Below are 18,086 nucleotides of genomic sequence, written 5' to 3'. Positions count from 1 at the left end.
TGGATTTTGTTGTATGTTTTCTTTTCTTAAACTAACGTTTTGTTGTATAACAATTGTATCTGTCCAATATATTACCCTTTTTTCACCTTTTTTTTTCCCCTGAAACTGACCAAATTAAACCATGAGAAGCAGCTGCAGAGCAAAAAAAGCCTCCAATGTGTTTATAAAGATAGTGGAGAACTGTGAATTTGTGATACAAAAGTGAAACAAGATTTGTCGCAAATTCAAAATTGAACTGGTGATCTTCAAAGTAATGAATTTAAATACTTCATTTTACTTGATTGTTTATGTCTGTAGGAATGAAAAACACGCAGAATGTCTCTATTTTGTGTTTTTTTTTGTTTCTGGCTCTTAATTTGGTACTATGTAATATACCGTACTGGTTATTGAGTATGAAAGTCATAAAATTTGAATGCATTTCAAGAAGAAATAATTGAATCATATATGTTTTGCATCAATATTAATCAAGTAGTTATATGGGCCGGGTCGGGTCGGGTTGTAATGGGTCTGACCCGACCCGACCCGTGGATCAACACTCTTGACCCGGCCCGGCCCAACCCGTTAACATGTTGACCCGGCCCGGCCCTGACCCGGCCCGATAAACAGGCCTACCCAGCCCACAAACCACACGGCTAAAACCTTCGAAATAGGAAAAAGAAAAAAAAGGAACTTTATCCGGTCGGTCGCAACTCGCAAGTGCCACCGGAAACTGGGGGAATGAGTTACGCAATCGCTACTCCGTTGCCTGTCAATCTTAACTCCTATCATTCTTGTCACAGTTCTCCGGTAACCTCTCTCTCTTTTTTTAAATCTCTCCTCCATCTCTCTCCCTCTATTGTCTATCATATGCTTGAAATTTTGAGCCAATTAACAGATTTCAGGTGGGGAAGTTTTGGAAGTTCCAACACATTCTATTTCTAACTATAAATGGCGGCTTCTTATAGCTTATGATGGTACCAATTATGCTGGTTAGTAATTTTTCACTCTTTAATGTCTTTGTTTTTTTTTTTTTTACGCAATGTTACAGTGTTACTCTATGTCTTGTGATTTTTGCAACATTCGACTATTACACTTATCACTCCACAATATCGTGATAATTGTAACAGTTTGACTAGTACACTTATCAATGCACAAGCTTCACTATGAGAAATGTATTATCTATTAGTAAATACTCCCTCGGTTTCATTTTACTCTCTACACTTCTCAATTCGCGGATTCCTAGGTAATTTTATGGAGAAGAAAGAGGTAGAGAGTAAAAAGAAAAGGGACCCATGTGAGAGGAGAGAGAGAGAGTTTATTGCCAAAAAAGAAAGTGTAGCAAGTAATGTGAAACTTCCCACAATGAAAAGTGTAACGAGTATTATGAAACGGACGAAGTACTAAATATGGTGAAAGATATATTTTGAAAATATATTACCAAAAGTCAAGGTGGCCTATGGCTATGTCCTATGTGAATACTGAATAGTGCAAAATTGTTTTCATGTTAAGGAGGAAGCATTTCTAGGAGCTTATTCCATTCAACTTATTTTCACTATTATGAACTTATCTTAATTGACTTAGCTTATCAACTTATTTGAATTCATCTTACGTGAACTTTTGGTACTTAATGAAATATTTATCTATAAGGCTTTGTTTGCTTGGACAAAAATGTTTTCCAGGACTATTCTCCGTTGTTTAGTTGGATAAAGGATTTAAAAAGGAAAACTATGGTGGAAAAGAGTTTCATATCCATTTGTAAACATATTCCTCCAACATTTGAAAAAAAAAAGCATTTTCCTCAGTTCTCTTTTTGAACCTCTTGAGTTTCCCATTCTTAACTTAATAGTTTTCCATCAAATTAAATAAAGGAAAACTAATATTTATTTGCATTTTACACTCGAGAATATATTCCATCGAAAATCATTTTACATGGAAATTGTTTCCCATCAAACCAAATGGATCCTAAGTGTTAAAACTTGACTTATTTGAACTTATGTGAAATTTTCTTTTTCCAAACAGGACAAAACCTTAATGTGTTTCATGTGTGTCGTGTGCTTTTATATTTTTCTGCCGTTCGTTCACAATCTGATTGAGATATTAAGGGCCGGAGCAAAGGGTGGGAGGAGAAGAGGAAAGATGACTGTAATTGGATGTTTGATTAGTATGACTATGGAGGAATATATCTTTTGTCATCAAATGTCTTCCTGAATATAGACTCTCAAGTGTTTTGACTCCAATACAACTGCCTTATTTTGTTAGGAAAACTGTAAATCGCTACTGTGTATTCTCATAATGCTAAAAAGTCTCCCTAAATAGGTTTATCCTTGCCTTAGTGGTCTATCTCGTTTTTTTTTAAAAGGAAGAAACTATGGGATGAGGAAATAGATCGGGCGTAAACACTAAGAAACAAACAAAAGAAAAACACGCGGAGGGGGGAGGCACGCCTTACACCAGCCGTGAGGCTAGGCGGCGGCCTCCCCAAAGGGATTTTTGAGATAGGATTTGGGGTTTTTTCTTTGGAGGGGAGAAAGGGTTTTTTTTTTCCTAAGAGTATTGGTTTATATCGTTAGGGCAAGTACAAAATGCAAGATAGTTACTTTTGTATCAAACGGTCCAATCGTCCCATTACACAAAAATTGCATCAAATGCAAAGCAAAATTAAAAAAACTTAAATTGATCTGGTGCAACCTAATTGATATTAACTTCATATATTGAGTTTTATAGAGATATAGTGAATTTATATACCTCCTCCGTTTTTTTTTACATGTTACACTTTCTATTTTAGGAAGTTTTAAATTAGATGTTACACTTTATTTTGAGTAATAAGTTCTCTCTATCTCTCTCCTATCACATGTTCACATGGGGCTCTTTTGTTTTCTTTCTCTCTATCTCTCTCCTATCACATGTTCACATGGGGTTCTTTTGTTTTCTTTCTCTCTATCTCTCTCTACTCTCCAAAAATTGCCTAGGAGTCCATGATTTGAAAAGTTTAACATGTAAAAAAAAAACGGAGGAAGTACAATACTTCCTCCGTTTCTTTTTATTTACTCACTTCACTTTAGGGGAGAACCAAGGAGGAAGTACAAAAGTATGAATGATAAACAGAAAAGTGAGAGAGAAAAACAAAAGAGAGGGTTAAAATATTAAAAAGTGAATGACATGGGTGGAAAAAGAGGAGAAAGTAGATGTGATATGTTACCAAAAATAGAAAAAAGCAACAGTGTGTAGATTAAAAATAAACGGACTAAAAAGAAAAGTGTGTAGATTAAAAAGAAACGGAGGGAGTATAATGGATTTTATTAACGAAAAACGTATAGTGAAGTTATATGCAATATAGTAGAGGATTTAATTTTAATATTTTAACATGCAAGAAGAGGTAGGTTTCGTAGTATATATCATGACATCTGCTTTAACATATAGAAAGATGTAATTTCTGCATTATATAGTGAGTGTCTGCATGATATAGTGAGTTTTTGCATGCTATAGTTAGTGTCTGAATGATATAGTGGATTGTTAAGAAAATTATATAGATTCTGCATGATATAGTGAGTTTATTTATGATATAGTGAGTTTTTGAATGATATAGTGGATTGTTTAGAAATGATGTGGTTATTGCATGATATAGTATGTTTAATTTCTGAATAATATAGTGAGTTTTTGCATGATATAGTAGGTTTTTAAATGAGATAATGAATTGTTCAGATATGATACGTGCTTTTGGCATGGTGCACATTAATGTTTACGTGAACCGGATCCACGCAAGTCAAATTGAAGCAAAATACATAAAATTAAAGTTACCATTTATTAAAATTGAAGCAAGATAATTTTGGTGTTTTTTTTTGTGTAAGGAAAACGTAGTATGACCAAATATGTGCAGACGTTATAATTTCTGCTAGGCTAATTTGATAAGGTTAAGCACCTCTTCTATCTATATGTAAAGTCCATTGGTAATTCGTTCAACCACAAAATCTCTCATAGAACTTCAATGAGTAGTCTTTTGGTTGGTCTACATATCTTCATACTAGGTATGCTAGAGATGCAGTAGTTCAGGATTATTCATTATTTTACGAAAAAGGGTTCTTCTAATTTCTGTATCTTAGAGATGGTTCTCCTATGCTGTATGCCCAATCTAGTTGCAATGGAACATCATCTGTGTACATTGTTCTGTTTCTGTAGCAGCATTTGATGAATTTTAAAGCTGCAAGTATGCTTAGGAGTGAATTGCATAATCAACCTAATTTTGAACGCATACACAGAGTTTAAAGTAGATCTATATCCAGCTCCGTCATAACTTCGAATTAACAATTACTTAATTGTTGATAAAACAATCCACGGGAAGAACTTTTTTGAGGATGAAGAATTAAGTTTGATATTGACAAAATATGTACACTATGCTGTATCAGGGTGGCAATATCAAGCATCACCACCAACAGTACAGTGTGCCATAGAAAAAGCATTAATTAAAATCACACATTTAGACCGAAAGGAGCTCAGTGTAGTAGGTGCCGGCAGGACAGATACAGGAGTCCATGCTTGGGGCCAGGTCTGCCTTTCGCTTTCTCACTCCTAAGGAGATTGATAAGACAGCCAACGCTGATTGGAAAGCTTACATGACTAAAAGTTTCAGGTTGCACATTTTTTCACACCTTTCAACTATGATTCGTTGGATGAAGTTCATGCGGCATTTAATGGTCTTCTCCCATCTGACATTCGTGTACGGGAGGTGAGCCCTGCATCGCCACAGTTCCATGCTCGTTTTTCTGCAAAGGGAAAGATATATCGTTACAGCATTTATAACAGCAGCTTCATGGATCCATTTCTGCGTTATCATGTATATCATAGTACATATAAGCTGAATGCAGCTGTCATGGCAGAGGCTGCCAGATATTTCACCGGAAAGCACGACTTTACAGCCTTTGCTAATGCAATACGTAATGATAGAGTACGGGATCCTATCAAAACTATATCCCGATTCGATGTCACTGAAAGGGTAATTGTTAACTTGACCTCAGCTAGTACTTTAATAGCATTTTCTAGATGATTTGAGTCTTCACAATTGTATTACCACATAAATAATGTTGGTTTCTTTGAGTGTATTGTATGATATTTTGTTGTTTTATAGGGACCTCTTTTGGAGCTAGAAGTTGAAGGGTCCGGTTTCTTGTACAGACAAGTTCGAAACATGGTATGACTTGCTCGCTCTCATCTGTTACTTTGTGGTTAATTTATCGATGACTATATCTGCTTCTTGGAGAACTTTAATATATTCAAGTGTGCTTAATTTGTGTATAACCTGAACATGTTGGAAGCAAAATGCAAACCTACACGATATAACATTTACCTTTGTTTATGAGGGATTATAAGTTCATCTTTGAGATGAGCAAAAAGATCCAATCTCAGGGGAATATTTCGATATTTTTCACAATTTAGGCGTTTTGGGATTTCACTTAATAAACAAGCGGTATTTTTGGGAAGAAAAACCCTAAGATTGTACTCTTTTGTCCATTTCACATAGGGTTATGCTTTAGAGATTTTATGTTCTAAATGATTTCTTAACATGAAGGTTGCATTATTGCTTCAAATTGGAAGGGAAGCGATTCCGCCTGATATAGTCCCAGAGATTTTGGAAACAAGAAATCGTAGAGAATTGGCGAAATACACCAAGTCTACACCACCTCACGGACTGAGTCTAGTATCAGTGAAGTATAATGAAGATCATCTGAAACTTCCATCTGGTTGTCCTCCAGTAAGTTTGGGTAGGTATCATACTATTAGAACATGTAAACTTCCTTTCTATTAGCACATTTGTTGCAAGTGAACAGTTTCATTCTTTTTAGCCTGTAGTTATGGAATATTGAGGTTTAGGTGAAAAATAACCCTGTTTTTTTGTCCAATTTTCTACCAATTCCAAAGAAGTTTTTGTGTGAATGCAAAGCAAGGGCCAAGGCCGTTCACTTTTGAATTCGAAATGTAATCTGGTTACTTGAGATATATACGAATTATACAAGATAGATCTATTGGTGAATCAAGCAGGCCGTCACTTTAAAACATGTAAACTTCCTTTCTATTATCCTGTAGCTATTTGGATCTTGAGATGAAGTTGAGTCTGTTGAGATATAGTAATCTGTAATTTGTCCAATTTACTTCCACAAAATTGTCAAAAAAAAGTATGTGAATATGCAAAGCAAGGCCGTGTGCTTGTATATATCCGATGCAGTATATGTGAGAAGTGGAGTAAAGATGATTCTATCGATCTGATCATTCAGAAACATGCCCTCCATTTAGTTCTTTATCTTTTCTCTCTTTACTTAACCGAACCTTGTGTTGAATAGATAAATGGGGAAAATTGAAATGGCAAATTCTTGAAGAGGACAAATTAATTTGCAGAAATAATGCTTTAAATGCAACCATTTGTGTTACAAAAGTTCGACATAGCTAAGTGGATAAAGAATACTTGGGCTCTATTTAGTTGGACGAAAAACGTTTTTAGGGGGTGTGTTTGATGTGAAGTAGAACATTTTCACTTTAAGTCTTTTTCCATGAAAATCAAGGGGCACGAGATGGCTCTTTCTAAGGAACTTGATTAAGTATCCATGTAAGTGGCAACAAGGAATGCTTCCTCATAAAGGGGGTCAAAGTGACCAAGCCCATGCCATTTTAATTAACAACTATGCCCATATTTACTGTCATATGCCGCCAACATTTTCTCATAACAGAGATTATTATAGATAGAGATCATTAATTGCAATTACATTAATGTCATGTATAAAGGGGTGTGTAATAACAAATAAAATTTCTTTTTTTTTTTTTGACATCAGGAAATCGTACATTAATTAAAAGAGAAAGTACAATCTAATGCTAATACAATCCAAACGAAAACAGATACATAAATCAATGTGACTCACTACTCTCGAGCGTGAGTATGTCAGGTTTCTCTTTGATGAAAGAGAAACGCTGATAATTGGGCGTGCTGTAAACCCCCAGATGCAACTGGAGTGCCGCCTGCAGATTTGAAGTTTTTAAGACAAGGACCATGAAGGTCAATGCCAAGCAAAAAGAGAGCCAAACAAGTTGAGCCCTCGAATACACCGCCGGTTTTCAAAACCGGTAAATACACGTCCCAATAAGTTCCAACCAGGTTCAATAAGTTGAATCAGGTCCAATCAAGTTTAATAAGTTCCAATAAGTTCAGTTCAGGTTCAATAAGTTCAGTTCAGATAATGTCCAATAAGTTGAGGGCCAATAAGTTGAATAGAGTTAGAATAATCAAAAACAAAAAACATCACTAAGAACAAACGAATCACTTAACTTGAACAATCACCGTCCCTTTATAAAACTTGGTTGATCCAGTAGATTACCTACTACTATCAGAATTTAATATAAGGTGAAATCCAACTTAATATTAACAATTATTTTTTTAATAAATATATAAAGAGTGGATAATCTATGGGTAAATATAGTTATATCCTGTAATAACACGTTCTAAACTTAAGACACCATATCTGTTAACTTTATAATATGGAGTAAATTCTAGTATTATGATTGGAGTTTGGATAAGAGACTCTGAAAGATCAAGTCCAAACCTGGTTTGAGATATTGTGGACTCAAACATTTGAGTTAATATCTATTCCAAACTTGTGCGAGTTCATTTCAAGACGACAAATTTGGATAAAATAAGATATGACTTTAGACTTTAGAAGTCTATTTACACCCGAGTAAGGTAGCAAATAGTGCGAAATGTTGGGAAAGGAGAGTGAGGCGTTTATCATTTAATTCTAGATACTAAAAAAATGTGAATCCATTACCAATACAAGATGGTTACGCCATAGAAAAGCTCTACTTCCCTCTCATTTTGAGAGCGGTAAAGGTGGTGAATACAATTCGAGCCAGGAGGAGAATCATAATCCCTGAAGAAAGAGTAAGAGTTATCTCCATTCTCCAATATTACCTAATTCCCTAATTTCCCCGCGGATTGCGAATTGAGAAAAGGGAATTATAGTGGTTTTGGTTCATTTTTAGCCCATGATGGGCAAATTAGCGAATTCAAAAGGCGAATGAGATATCGAATTAGCTAACACTGGTTATCTCTCAAAAAATCGGAGCTCCACCATGAATTCCTTCTGCTTTGGTGCATACCAAGCTACAGCTTTTGCAGAGAAGAGGACCTGTAGAGCATATTCAATCGCAAATACTGGATTGTCCAAGCTTACTTTGCATCCTTGATTCTCCAAATTGACAGCAATTTTTGAATCAACTCTAAAACTGAAGGGTCCTACAATCTGCAAGGCAGCAAGGATATATAATCAACACGCTAAGTGAAGCCTCTGACAGACTGCATATTTCACATCAGGACAACAACTCTAATTGAAAAACAGCACTTTAAATTCACACCAAGACAAGCTGCAACTAACAATGTTACTATGCTTGAATTCTTAAAGAAACATCAGCTTAAGTCATTTCATCTCCACATAGTTTTCATGATACCACTCCCTCAGTACCTTTATAAAATTAGCATCTCTTGTTTTTATCACAAAAAATAAGAGTCCCATTTCAGTAAGATACTTTCCTGTCTAATTTTTCCCAAAAGTTGGGCCCTGGTCCACCATATCCACCCACTTTTCGATCTACTTTTCAAATCTCTTAGTCTCCATACAAATAAAAGATTATTTATTAAGGGACAACGGGAGTATATTATCTCCACAAGGTATTAACTTATGTTATACTTCATTTATCTGCAAAATGATCTGTGACCGATAGGTTATACAGTGTTGTAGCAAGAATTAACACAAATTCACATCTCTGAACATATTCCGCACCTGTTGCTGAAAAGAAACCATGGGATTGGGACAAACTGCTTGTACTGCTTCTACGGAAAGCTGTTGAGACTTGTAAATATCCTTAGCCAAGCATGCCGCAGCTGAACAGAACTTGGAACCTGAAGGAACATCTAACCGACCATGGATCCGCGTTAAATCAAAAAACTTCCGTTGGAAGTTTCCATACTGAGCTGAGAATGACAAAGTTGCAAATAAGTCTGCAAGGAAAGCTGATTTTCCTCTAGATGCATAAAGATCAAGACGCCTATAATCCTTTGGTTGATCATCTAGTGGTGATCTCAATGAGTTATCTCCAACTAATGCAGTCGCAACAACACCTGCAGGAATGAATAGATGAGTATACACACATAAATCGTCTAAAGAATGACGCACTAATATGCAATTTAAGTAAGTCTAATTTGAAATATAGATCCAAAATCATTACATCTGGTGATCGTATTATACTCTTCAGCACGTTTTAAACCTAACATAGAGTAACAGTGTACGACTCACCAATGAGACCTGCACCAGAAACATGGGGACTTGATAAGAACAAATCAAAAGGCTGGACAAATTTTAGCTTCTTTGCCTGACTTCTCCAGAAGTCTATATTCTTCTTAAAGGAAAACGCGCTTTTAACATAGAGCCCAGGAAGTAAAGTGGCCGGAACATCACTGGACTTATTCCCTTCAACTTGTTTTGCTGCACCTGAGATATGCTGCAAAGACAAGTGATAGCGAGCTCCAGAGTCAGAAGTGACAGATGCAAGATCAGCTGCCAGAGTAACTGGTACGTCCCAGTAATTCCCATGCTTGTCAATAAATAGTCCAGGCCAAACTCTCTCCACTGTCAGATTAAGATGGGGAAACTGCAAAGATAATATACACATTATATGATCAGTAGGAAGGATAAAAGGTTTGATCTAATCAAAGAATAATGGCACTTCTTTAGTTAGGTGCCAGGAGGTATGGCATAATGTTCTTGTGCTCCTAACCAAAAAAAATGTATTTCAGTGTAGTATCCTGACGATAATGCCATCAAAGTCTCCGTTAAAGGTGAGTCACAAAGCAATAGTTGATCTGAATTTTTTTAGATTTTTGGCACTACAGCAGTAACAAACAAGAAATATTAGCTACAAGATTTAGATAACATGAATTAGCTTGTTCAGTCTTTTAGTTTCTTATATTGCATTGGACTTAAAAACATTAAATAGAAAGAGGAAATTCTAAATATACACTTGATAGAGAGGTACCCTCGTATCTCTTTGTACCTATTGAGAAAAAATTTAGTGCCTTGATGTATGATAATTTTCTACTCTCCGTATTTCTCCTTATATATAAAAAATTGTGTCGCTTTAGTGACTTCACATCCCAGATTCAAGTCACTAGTATCTCCATTCTTCTTGTAAGTCCTTCAAAGTAATATATATATATAAGGAGAAAATGGTCAAGATGATACACTACAATAGATTTGCAGATGCCAAACAACAAGACAATATCAGAGAGGAAAGTTGAAAGATATCTAAACATGGTTTTGAAGCCTATAATTAGCAAATCATTAAGGGGGCGTTTGGTTGGAGGGTTTCAAGAAAGGGAAAGGGAATTGAGTTCCTTGTTTCCCTTTGTGAGTGTTTGATTAGTGTTTTTTTTCAAACCCTTTACCCCTTTTTCTTATTAGGATTACCCTCCTTACCCTTAGATTGATTCTCCACCACCCCCCAAGGTTTGGGATTACCCCATATCCCTCTACCATAAAATTATTATTATTATTATTATTATTATTATTATTATTATTATTATATTATTATTATTTTTTTTTTATTTTTATTTTATTTTTATTTTTATTTTTATTTTTTTTATTTTTTTTTTATTTTTTTTTATTTTTTTTTATTTTTTTTTATTTTTTTTTATTTTTATGTTATTTTTATTTTATTTTTATTTTTATTTTTATTTTATTTTTATTTTTATTTTATTTTTTTTATTTTTATTTTTATTTTATTTTATTTATTTTTATTTTATTTTTATTTATTTTTATTACTATTATTATTTTAATTTTATTTTTTTAATTTTTATTATAAATATTTATTATTATTAATATTATTAATATTATCATTATTATTATTTATTATATATTATTATTTATTATAATTAATATTACTATTTATTATTTATTATTATTATATATTTATTTTTACATTTATGTTTATTATTTAATAATAATAATAATTATTATTATTTATTATTATCATATATTATTATTATAATTATTGTTATAATTATTTATTATTATTGTATTATTATTTATTATTATTATTATTATTTATTATTATTTTATTATTATTATAATAATTTTTATTTTATATATTTATTTATTATTATTACTATTATTATTATTTATTATTATTATTATTTATTTATTATTATTATTATTTATTTATTATTATTTAAAAACTATTATTATAAATATTATTATTTTTATTAATATTAATTATCATTATTTATTATCTATTATTATTATTTGTTATTATTATTATTTTAATAATAATAATAATTTTCCATTTTTTTTGATGTTCCTAACCAAACAACATTTTTAATCAAAGGGAAACCCTTTCCATTCCTCTTGTAACCCTTTCTCATACCCTTTCCCTTTCCTCTCAACGAACCAAACGCCCCCTAATAGAAGGATGGACATACTTGCCTTATGATGAAAAACTGCCTTTTTTCGAGCAGTCTTTGTGTCACCAGATGCTTCATAAGAAAATAACAGCGTATCTTCAGATGTTACAAGGAACTCAGAACAAAAACCAAATGCATAAAATGATTTCTCAGATAGATGTCTTCCGAGGATTTGCATCCAGGATGAATCTGAGAGCTCCTCTGACTTTGCCTTTCTGACAGCAGATACAAACTTTTGCAAGTTGAACTGACCCAGCAAAGTAGTAAACCTGTGTTTCTTTGACATAAGTATCAATTAGATTGCAATGTTGCGCTGCAAACAAGCCAATTAATAAGCACTTCTAATGCCACTAAATACAGGATATCTTAACCAAGCCTTCAACTGCGAAAAAGCCTGAACTCAATCGAAATTCTGAAATGTCCTGAGTTAATTGATCAAAATACGTAGTTATTTGTTGCACACACACATCAAGACTAATTGCAACTTGCACAGCCACAAGCGCAACATGACCTAGAATACAATGCAACCCCTTATTAGAGCTCCTGCAGATGTTTGAATGACAGAACACAAGCCTTCAACTGCGAAAAAGCCTGAACCACATTGCATATGTAGATACTTCATCGATCACTTACTTTTATCATTTAGTATTACTACCTCATGTGGCCTAGTGTTGACAAAAGTAACTAAATTTAGAGACTTGAGAAAAGCTGAGGCCTTTTAACCTAGCAAACTAGCAACAATATACATAGTTCATCTATCATTGACTCAGTATACTCGGTACTTCCACAAGCTAAATTTATTTACGCGACTACTGACTAGTTGCAACAGAATCCCACAGATTGAAGGAAGAACTACTTTCAATATACAAACAGAAGAAGCTTGATCGCAAAATGTACAAAATGTGGTATTGCGCCATCGAAAAGCATAATTAATTAAATTTACTAGACAAGAGAAAAGAAGTTGCCTGCTCTAGAACATTAACAAGTATCGCATTGCACTAACAGGTTAGTACAGTATGAGGAGGGGGTTTTTAAGATAATTTCTCAGAACTACAGGCATTCACATTACATTCGGATCTCTGAGATATTATGACATATTGACATGCATTTAAAGTTGGCATTATAAACCTGGTAAAGCTTGGCATTGGCATTTAATGAGTTATGGGAAAACAGAAGACTGAATATCAATGAATCATATTAAAGTTGATGTTAGGATAGTATCATTTCACATAAACACTGCACCTTATTTAGAGCACTACACTACATAAGCATTCTTGGAGTTGTTTCGAATTAGATTAAAACATAAACCCTACTAAGATATTCGATAGCTTATTACCCTGATCATCTCCCACATGACGGGATGGGTCAAATCCTCACCTCAGCCTATGAAAGACCCACTCCCCTCACTCATCAGTTCCTCACCTATGTAGCAGTGAAATGGTTGGGGTTTCAAAAACAGAACCATTCTCAAAACGGGAAACCTCAGGTCCCAGGTCACTTCCATGCTTCATTAGCAAGTGGACTTAGTTCAGGAAATTCTATCCCCTGAAATAAATCAAACCATTTTTGACATCTTCTAAGAATTTTTTGATCCTTTACATTCTTCAAGAAGATTGACAACATTCAACCAACCATTTGAAATATGAATACGATTATTAGATTACAATCACAATTCCAAACACAAAGAATACACAAACTACAGCATATTATTAACATAAAAAAATAAAAGATTAACCCAATACATATGTTACTCAAACTCAAGAACCCATGTCCGGCACGTGTCCAAGTGTCCTACTCGGCAATTTTGTGGAACTTTTTCAATTTTTGGCCCAGAGTGAAGTGTCCAAGTATCCCGCCCATGTCAGAATATTGAGGATCCGACACGAATATTGGACGTGAAATGAAGAGTCCGAGTAATACAGGCCAATATTCCCATATAACAAGAATTCAATAAGCCTAATTCTCAAAATATATAGAGATAAAGTACCAGAAATTCCCATCAAGTTTAAGAAAGATAAGGAAATTAAAAAATGTTACCAGTCATTGCCAGAGGGAATAGTGAGTGCCCGTTGGAGAGAGAAACCGTTGCTGTGAGACCCACCAGAGAAGGAAGGAACGAAGGGGGCAGCCATGAATCTTTGGAAGAAGTCGACTTGCTTGGGCCAGGAAAGCCTGGTGGCCCTTGAAAAGCCCAGAGGAAGTGGGCCGTCAATTGGTAAGGGCCGGGCGACACCATCTATAGTTCTGGGCGTTGATATGTCCACTTCCCAGAACCCTCCTCCATCCATTACCCATCTTAATCTGTTCATTATTCCACTGAATTTTGTTGAGGAAAAGGTAGAAAGTGAGTGAGTGGAGAACTAAAGGGAAAGCATGGGTTTTAGAAGTGGTGAAGAAGCAACAACTCAACAAGCAAAAAAAGTGATCCAAATACTAGTAGCATTGTAGATTTTTGTAGTAGTGAAGTTGGAAACTTGGAATATAGAGTTCAATGGTGGATCCAGAAATTTGCAGATGGTGGGTCACTACCGTCTACCTACCAGTTGTAACCAATTCATGTATATTAAAAAAAACATTTCAAAGAAATATCCATTACATAAGTAATAATAATTCATATTACAATCAAATAATACCTAAAAATTGTTAAAATTGTTCTCGACCAGTTTTCATGTTTGCATATCAATCTATAATATGCTAACTTCCCAAAAAAATCTCTCTCCAGATAAGTAATGAAGCAACCATTCAACATTGATATCCCACGCTATTACACAATTTATCTTCCACTTGCGTCATTCCCGAAAATTTAAGTTGCAATGTGAATAATATCTAACAATCTAATATTGAGAAACAATTTCAATATCACTTGCAAGTAGTACTAATTTAGAATTCAGATGTTATGCGATAAAGTAATTTAGAATCTGTTAATCAAAGTGAGTATCCAACTATCCATGCTCCAAATACTAGAAGTCTTAAACTTGAGTAGAACTTCATTTGATTGTAAAAATATATCAAATTGAATAAAGATAACAAATTAACACAAAAAGCAACATAACAACAAACAACTAACATTAGGATTTAGGTTATTAGATTTAAAGTTAAATCACCTAAATTCGGATTGTTGATGTTGGCTGTGGAGAGGGGTGGTTCAGCCGACGAACGTGGCAATCAGGCGGTGCATGGAGCCTTCACTTGTTTAGTGCCTGGTGCCTGGTGGTGTGGACGTGTGGGAACTGGAAAAACTTGAAAGTGTTAAATAAGTGACTTCAGCTTCAGCCTTTTATCCGTTCCCGGGTTATTCAATTTGGCTTGTAGCCGTAGTGGTAAGTGGTGGACAATGAGCGAGCTAAGGTAGGTTCAAGGACAAGCTAGTCTTGCACCCGGCACACCTAGGGTAGGACGAACCAAGTAGGGTCATGGGTCACGTCTATGGGTGTGTCACTTCTCAAGACGAGTCTTGGATAGGGTCAGATCATAGGACCTGGTTAGTGTTTAGTGCCTTAGTGGTTTGTGTATTTTATATTTTGTCAATTTTTTTTTTGTCAAGTTGGGTTAGAGTTAGCGCGGACTTCACCAACTTTGCGATGGAGAAACTTGATCTGTTGCACTCATGATTTGCAACCCGGAAGAATCGGCTTGCTAGCCACCTCTAAAGTTGAATTGTTCATTGGCCAGCTCTAGGTGAAGTCGAAATTGATATCATTTTTTGTTTCTTTTTTATCACTAGAAAGTGATTTTCAAGCTTGTTATGCACAATCTTTACTATTAATATCTTTAATTATTAATAAAAAACAAAAATTGAGTTCGCGGGTGAGGGTACAATATAGCCAGAAACTATATTGTCCATTGCTGGCCTCTATTAAATACCAATTCATTACAGATTTTATGCAAAAGAATAATCATATAATGTTTTCATACACCCTAAAAATAATTAATCTATGTTGGTTCAGGAAACACATAAAAGGCTAATTTTTAGTGACATGTGATTAACAATCAGATTACTGGATTCCTAGCAGGTTGTCCATATCATCTGATTTAGTTAGAACATTTAATTAAGTCTTGATTAACAATAAATACAAGGTGATAAATATTGCAATCTGGCATAAAAAATAATATGTTCATAAAAAGAAATAAAAATAAGAAAATAAAGTGTTGTAGGAAGTTAATATAATATATATAATACTTACAATTGCAGGAATATATTAACAACCCACATCATGAATAAAATGTTAGTAATTTCAAGAAAATAATAAAAATAAATAAAGAAATAAAATAAAGTTAGTTGATTTAGTTGGCCCTCAAAAATTGTACCACCGTCTGAGGTCATTGATTCGTATAAATCTCGGAAAATTGAATAGTTGTACGAGTGTTGAAAATTGGTTGCATTGAACTAATACTTGCGTATTATAGCCTTGAAGGTAAATAAATACAGCAAACGTATTTTTGTGCGAAGATGAATTGTAGGTATTGATGTATGATGTTGGTAACTTGGTATTAGTTTATAGTAGCAGTATTAGGATGAACTAGATGGGATTAGTGGTAGGCGTTGGATTTAGGTGTAGCGCTAGTGGAGGATGTAGGGGTGGGAATAAGTTGAGCCGAGCCCGAATAGTGTTAGGCTCAGCTCGAGCTCGAGTTTCTAAAATGAGGCTCGACTCTAGCTCGAGGCTCGTTGAGCTTCAAACATGGAGCTCGGGCTCGGGATCGTGTCATGGAACTGGAGGCTCAGTTCGAGCTCATTTGGGGCTCGAGGCTCGTGCTCGTTTGAGGCTTGAGCCTCTAGGCTCGTGCTCGTTTGAGGCTTGAGCCTCTAGGCTCATGCTCAAAAAAATGGCTCGAAATCTCACAAATAAAAAAAAGTTATACACCAATACTTAATTTATAAGCGAAAAATCTCACAAATAAAAAAAAATCTCCAACAAGTAAACACAATTTTTTTAAAAAAAAAGCAAACACAAAAAAGAAAGTCTCCAAGTAAAGAAAAATAAAAAAAAGTCTCCAACAAGACATACATTAAAAATTCAAATAAGTGTCACCATCAAAGTTTACTATAATGCAAGTTGGTTTAATATTTCATGCCATGAATGTCGATCTTCACAAATTTTGTGCCTAAACAACTTATGGAATAGGAATAACGATCTCTTTTGGTTGATCGTCTTCAATATCCTGCATTAGTGTACAAAACAGTCCAAAATCAGTCAAAACAACATCTCAAAAATCCTTAATATGCCCAAAACAGCAGCACATAATAAAAAATGGTTGGACTTACTTTGTTCTTTCTTTTAATCCCAAAAGTCAACCTAGTCCAATCTCCCGTGAAAATTAGCATTTGCACAGTTTTTGGCAGCAATGAATCTCGATAAGAATTGATAACACGACTCCCTGCACTAAATGTAGCCTTAGATACAACAGTAGTAATCGGAATAGCCAAGAGATCAGCAGCAATTTTCGATAAAATGCGATACTTCACAGATTTTTCTTTCCATTATTTCAATATATCAAACTTTCCTCATCATTGTATTCTTCCTCAAAACACATATCAACTTCCGATTTCTTAAGTTGAGTTTTTTTCCACTTTTCACAGTTTGTAACACCTTAGACATTCTGGGAAGGCTCCCTTCATTATCATTTGAAGTTCCATAATCACATTCTCCAACTACTCTCCTTGGAGAAGAATACAAGGTCTTATACTCATCATACAACTCGTAAAAAGTATCTCTAACCTTAAGGATGTTACCTCTAACAAGTTCTGATGGAAATATTTGGGGGGAAGTAATGTCAAGTACCTCCATTTTCACATGAGGTACAAGATACCACCTATGGCCATGATCAAATTACATTCACCCTAATACTTATTCTTTCATGTTTTTTACCATGTCTTTCCCAAAATCATCATACGAGTTTATCTAAACAACATGTAAATTACTCCATAAGAAAGACATGTTGGCACAGTCACATTAAACTCTATCAGTCATCCACTCATTCTCAAATCAGTCTATCATTGTCCTCATATTGAATTTAATTTAATGCTCGTGCAAAAGTTGGTAAAGATAATAATTGTACTGTGAGTTTTAATGGTTCTCATGTTTTTGTTAAGGGAAATCGGTCAGGGGCGGTGCTTCAAAAAGTTTATATTCAAGGCAACGTCTATTCCATCACCCTCACCCACCATCCTAGGAGGTCAGTTCCTCTTTTGTCTTTTTCTGCATCCTGTTCTACCTAGCATCGTTGTCTTAGTCATCATGGTGATAAAGTGTTAGGTGCCTTTAAGCAAAATAAGGCCATTGTGCCACTAGTCATTTTTTTTATTGTGTTTCGTGTTGCTTAGGCAAGTCTCATCACTTACCTTTCCATGATGTAATACACTCTTTTGATAAACTATTGCAATTAGTTCATTCTGACTTATGGCAATCAAATATTTTATCCAATCTTGGTTTCAAATATCATATTTGTGTTTGTTGATGATTTCTCTCGCTATACTTGGCTATATCCTTTAACACACAAATCAAATGTGCATGATCATTTTTTTAGATTTACAAGCTTTAGTTGAGAATTATTTGACTGCAAAATAAATATTTTCAAAGTGATGGGGATCTGGAAATTGATAATCAACCTTTAC

The 18,086-nt window shown here is 34.4% G+C and overlaps 2 protein-coding genes across 5 annotated transcripts; one reads left to right on the top strand and one right to left on the bottom strand.

Annotated features, from left to right (window-relative positions):
* The first annotated feature begins 618 nt into the window (after positions 1 to 618).
* LOC104906938 (uncharacterized) lies at positions 619 to 5,907 on the top strand. The gene is made up of 6 exons (XM_010695771.4): positions 619 to 786; positions 875 to 968; positions 4,383 to 4,522; positions 4,607 to 4,969; positions 5,102 to 5,164; positions 5,543 to 5,907. Exons 1-6 carry the CDS (start codon positions 718 to 720, stop codon positions 5,777 to 5,779), a joined length of 966 nt encoding a protein of 321 aa, XP_010694073.2. The 5' UTR covers positions 619 to 717; the 3' UTR covers positions 5,780 to 5,907.
* Positions 5,908 to 7,717: 1,810 nt separating this feature from the next.
* On the bottom strand, positions 7,718 to 14,735 carry LOC104906936 (protein TRIGALACTOSYLDIACYLGLYCEROL 4, chloroplastic). 4 transcript variants are annotated; one of them, XM_010695768.4, is made up of 6 exons: positions 14,575 to 14,735; positions 13,508 to 13,786; positions 11,493 to 11,739; positions 9,309 to 9,663; positions 8,796 to 9,133; positions 7,718 to 8,258 (listed from the first exon to the last, which is right to left on the bottom strand). In XM_010695768.4, the coding sequence occupies exons 2-6, from the start codon at positions 13,777 to 13,779 to the stop codon at positions 8,061 to 8,063; spliced, it is 1,410 nt and encodes a 469-aa protein (XP_010694070.2). In that variant the 5' UTR covers positions 13,780 to 13,786; positions 14,575 to 14,735; the 3' UTR covers positions 7,718 to 8,060. The 4 variants fall into 4 exon arrangements, with proteins under 4 accessions (XP_010694070.2, XP_010694071.2, XP_010694072.2 ...); XM_010695769.4 differs by having other exon boundaries at positions 13,508 to 14,006; positions 14,575 to 14,733; XM_010695770.4 differs by having other exon boundaries at positions 13,508 to 14,002; positions 14,575 to 14,733.
* Positions 14,736 to 18,086: the final 3,351 nt, after the last annotated feature.

Source organism: Beta vulgaris, chromosome 3 (assembly GCF_026745355.1).
Source record: "Beta vulgaris subsp. vulgaris cultivar EL10 chromosome 3, EL10.2, whole genome shotgun sequence".
Classification (NCBI taxonomy): domain Eukaryota; kingdom Viridiplantae; phylum Streptophyta; class Magnoliopsida; order Caryophyllales; family Amaranthaceae; genus Beta; species Beta vulgaris.
Note: the sequence above shows the minus strand (reverse complement) of the source record. Positions and strands in the feature narration are given on the sequence as shown.

Excerpts from the sequence above, each read along its gene's own strand:
- LOC104906938 (XM_010695771.4), top strand. The coding sequence starts at position 718 with ATGAGTTACGCAATCGCTACTCCGTTGCCTGTCAATCTTAACTCCTAT. Across the intron at positions 787-874 it reads ATTCTTGTCACAGTTCTCCG|ATTTCAGGTGGGGAAGTTTT; the intron begins GTAACCTCTCTC and ends GCCAATTAACAG. Across the intron at positions 4,970-5,101 it reads GATTCGATGTCACTGAAAGG|GGACCTCTTTTGGAGCTAGA; the intron begins GTAATTGTTAAC and ends GTTGTTTTATAG.
- LOC104906936 (XM_010695768.4), bottom strand. The coding sequence starts at position 13,779 with ATGAACAGATTAAGATGGGTAATGGATGGAGGAGGGTTCTGGGAAGTG. Across the intron at positions 11,740-13,507 it reads ATTCCCTCTGGCAATGACTG|GTTTACTACTTTGCTGGGTC; the intron begins GTAACATTTTTT and ends AAAGAAACACAG. Across the intron at positions 9,134-9,308 it reads TTCTGGTGCAGGTCTCATTG|GTGTTGTTGCGACTGCATTA; the intron begins GTGAGTCGTACA and ends TCATTCCTGCAG.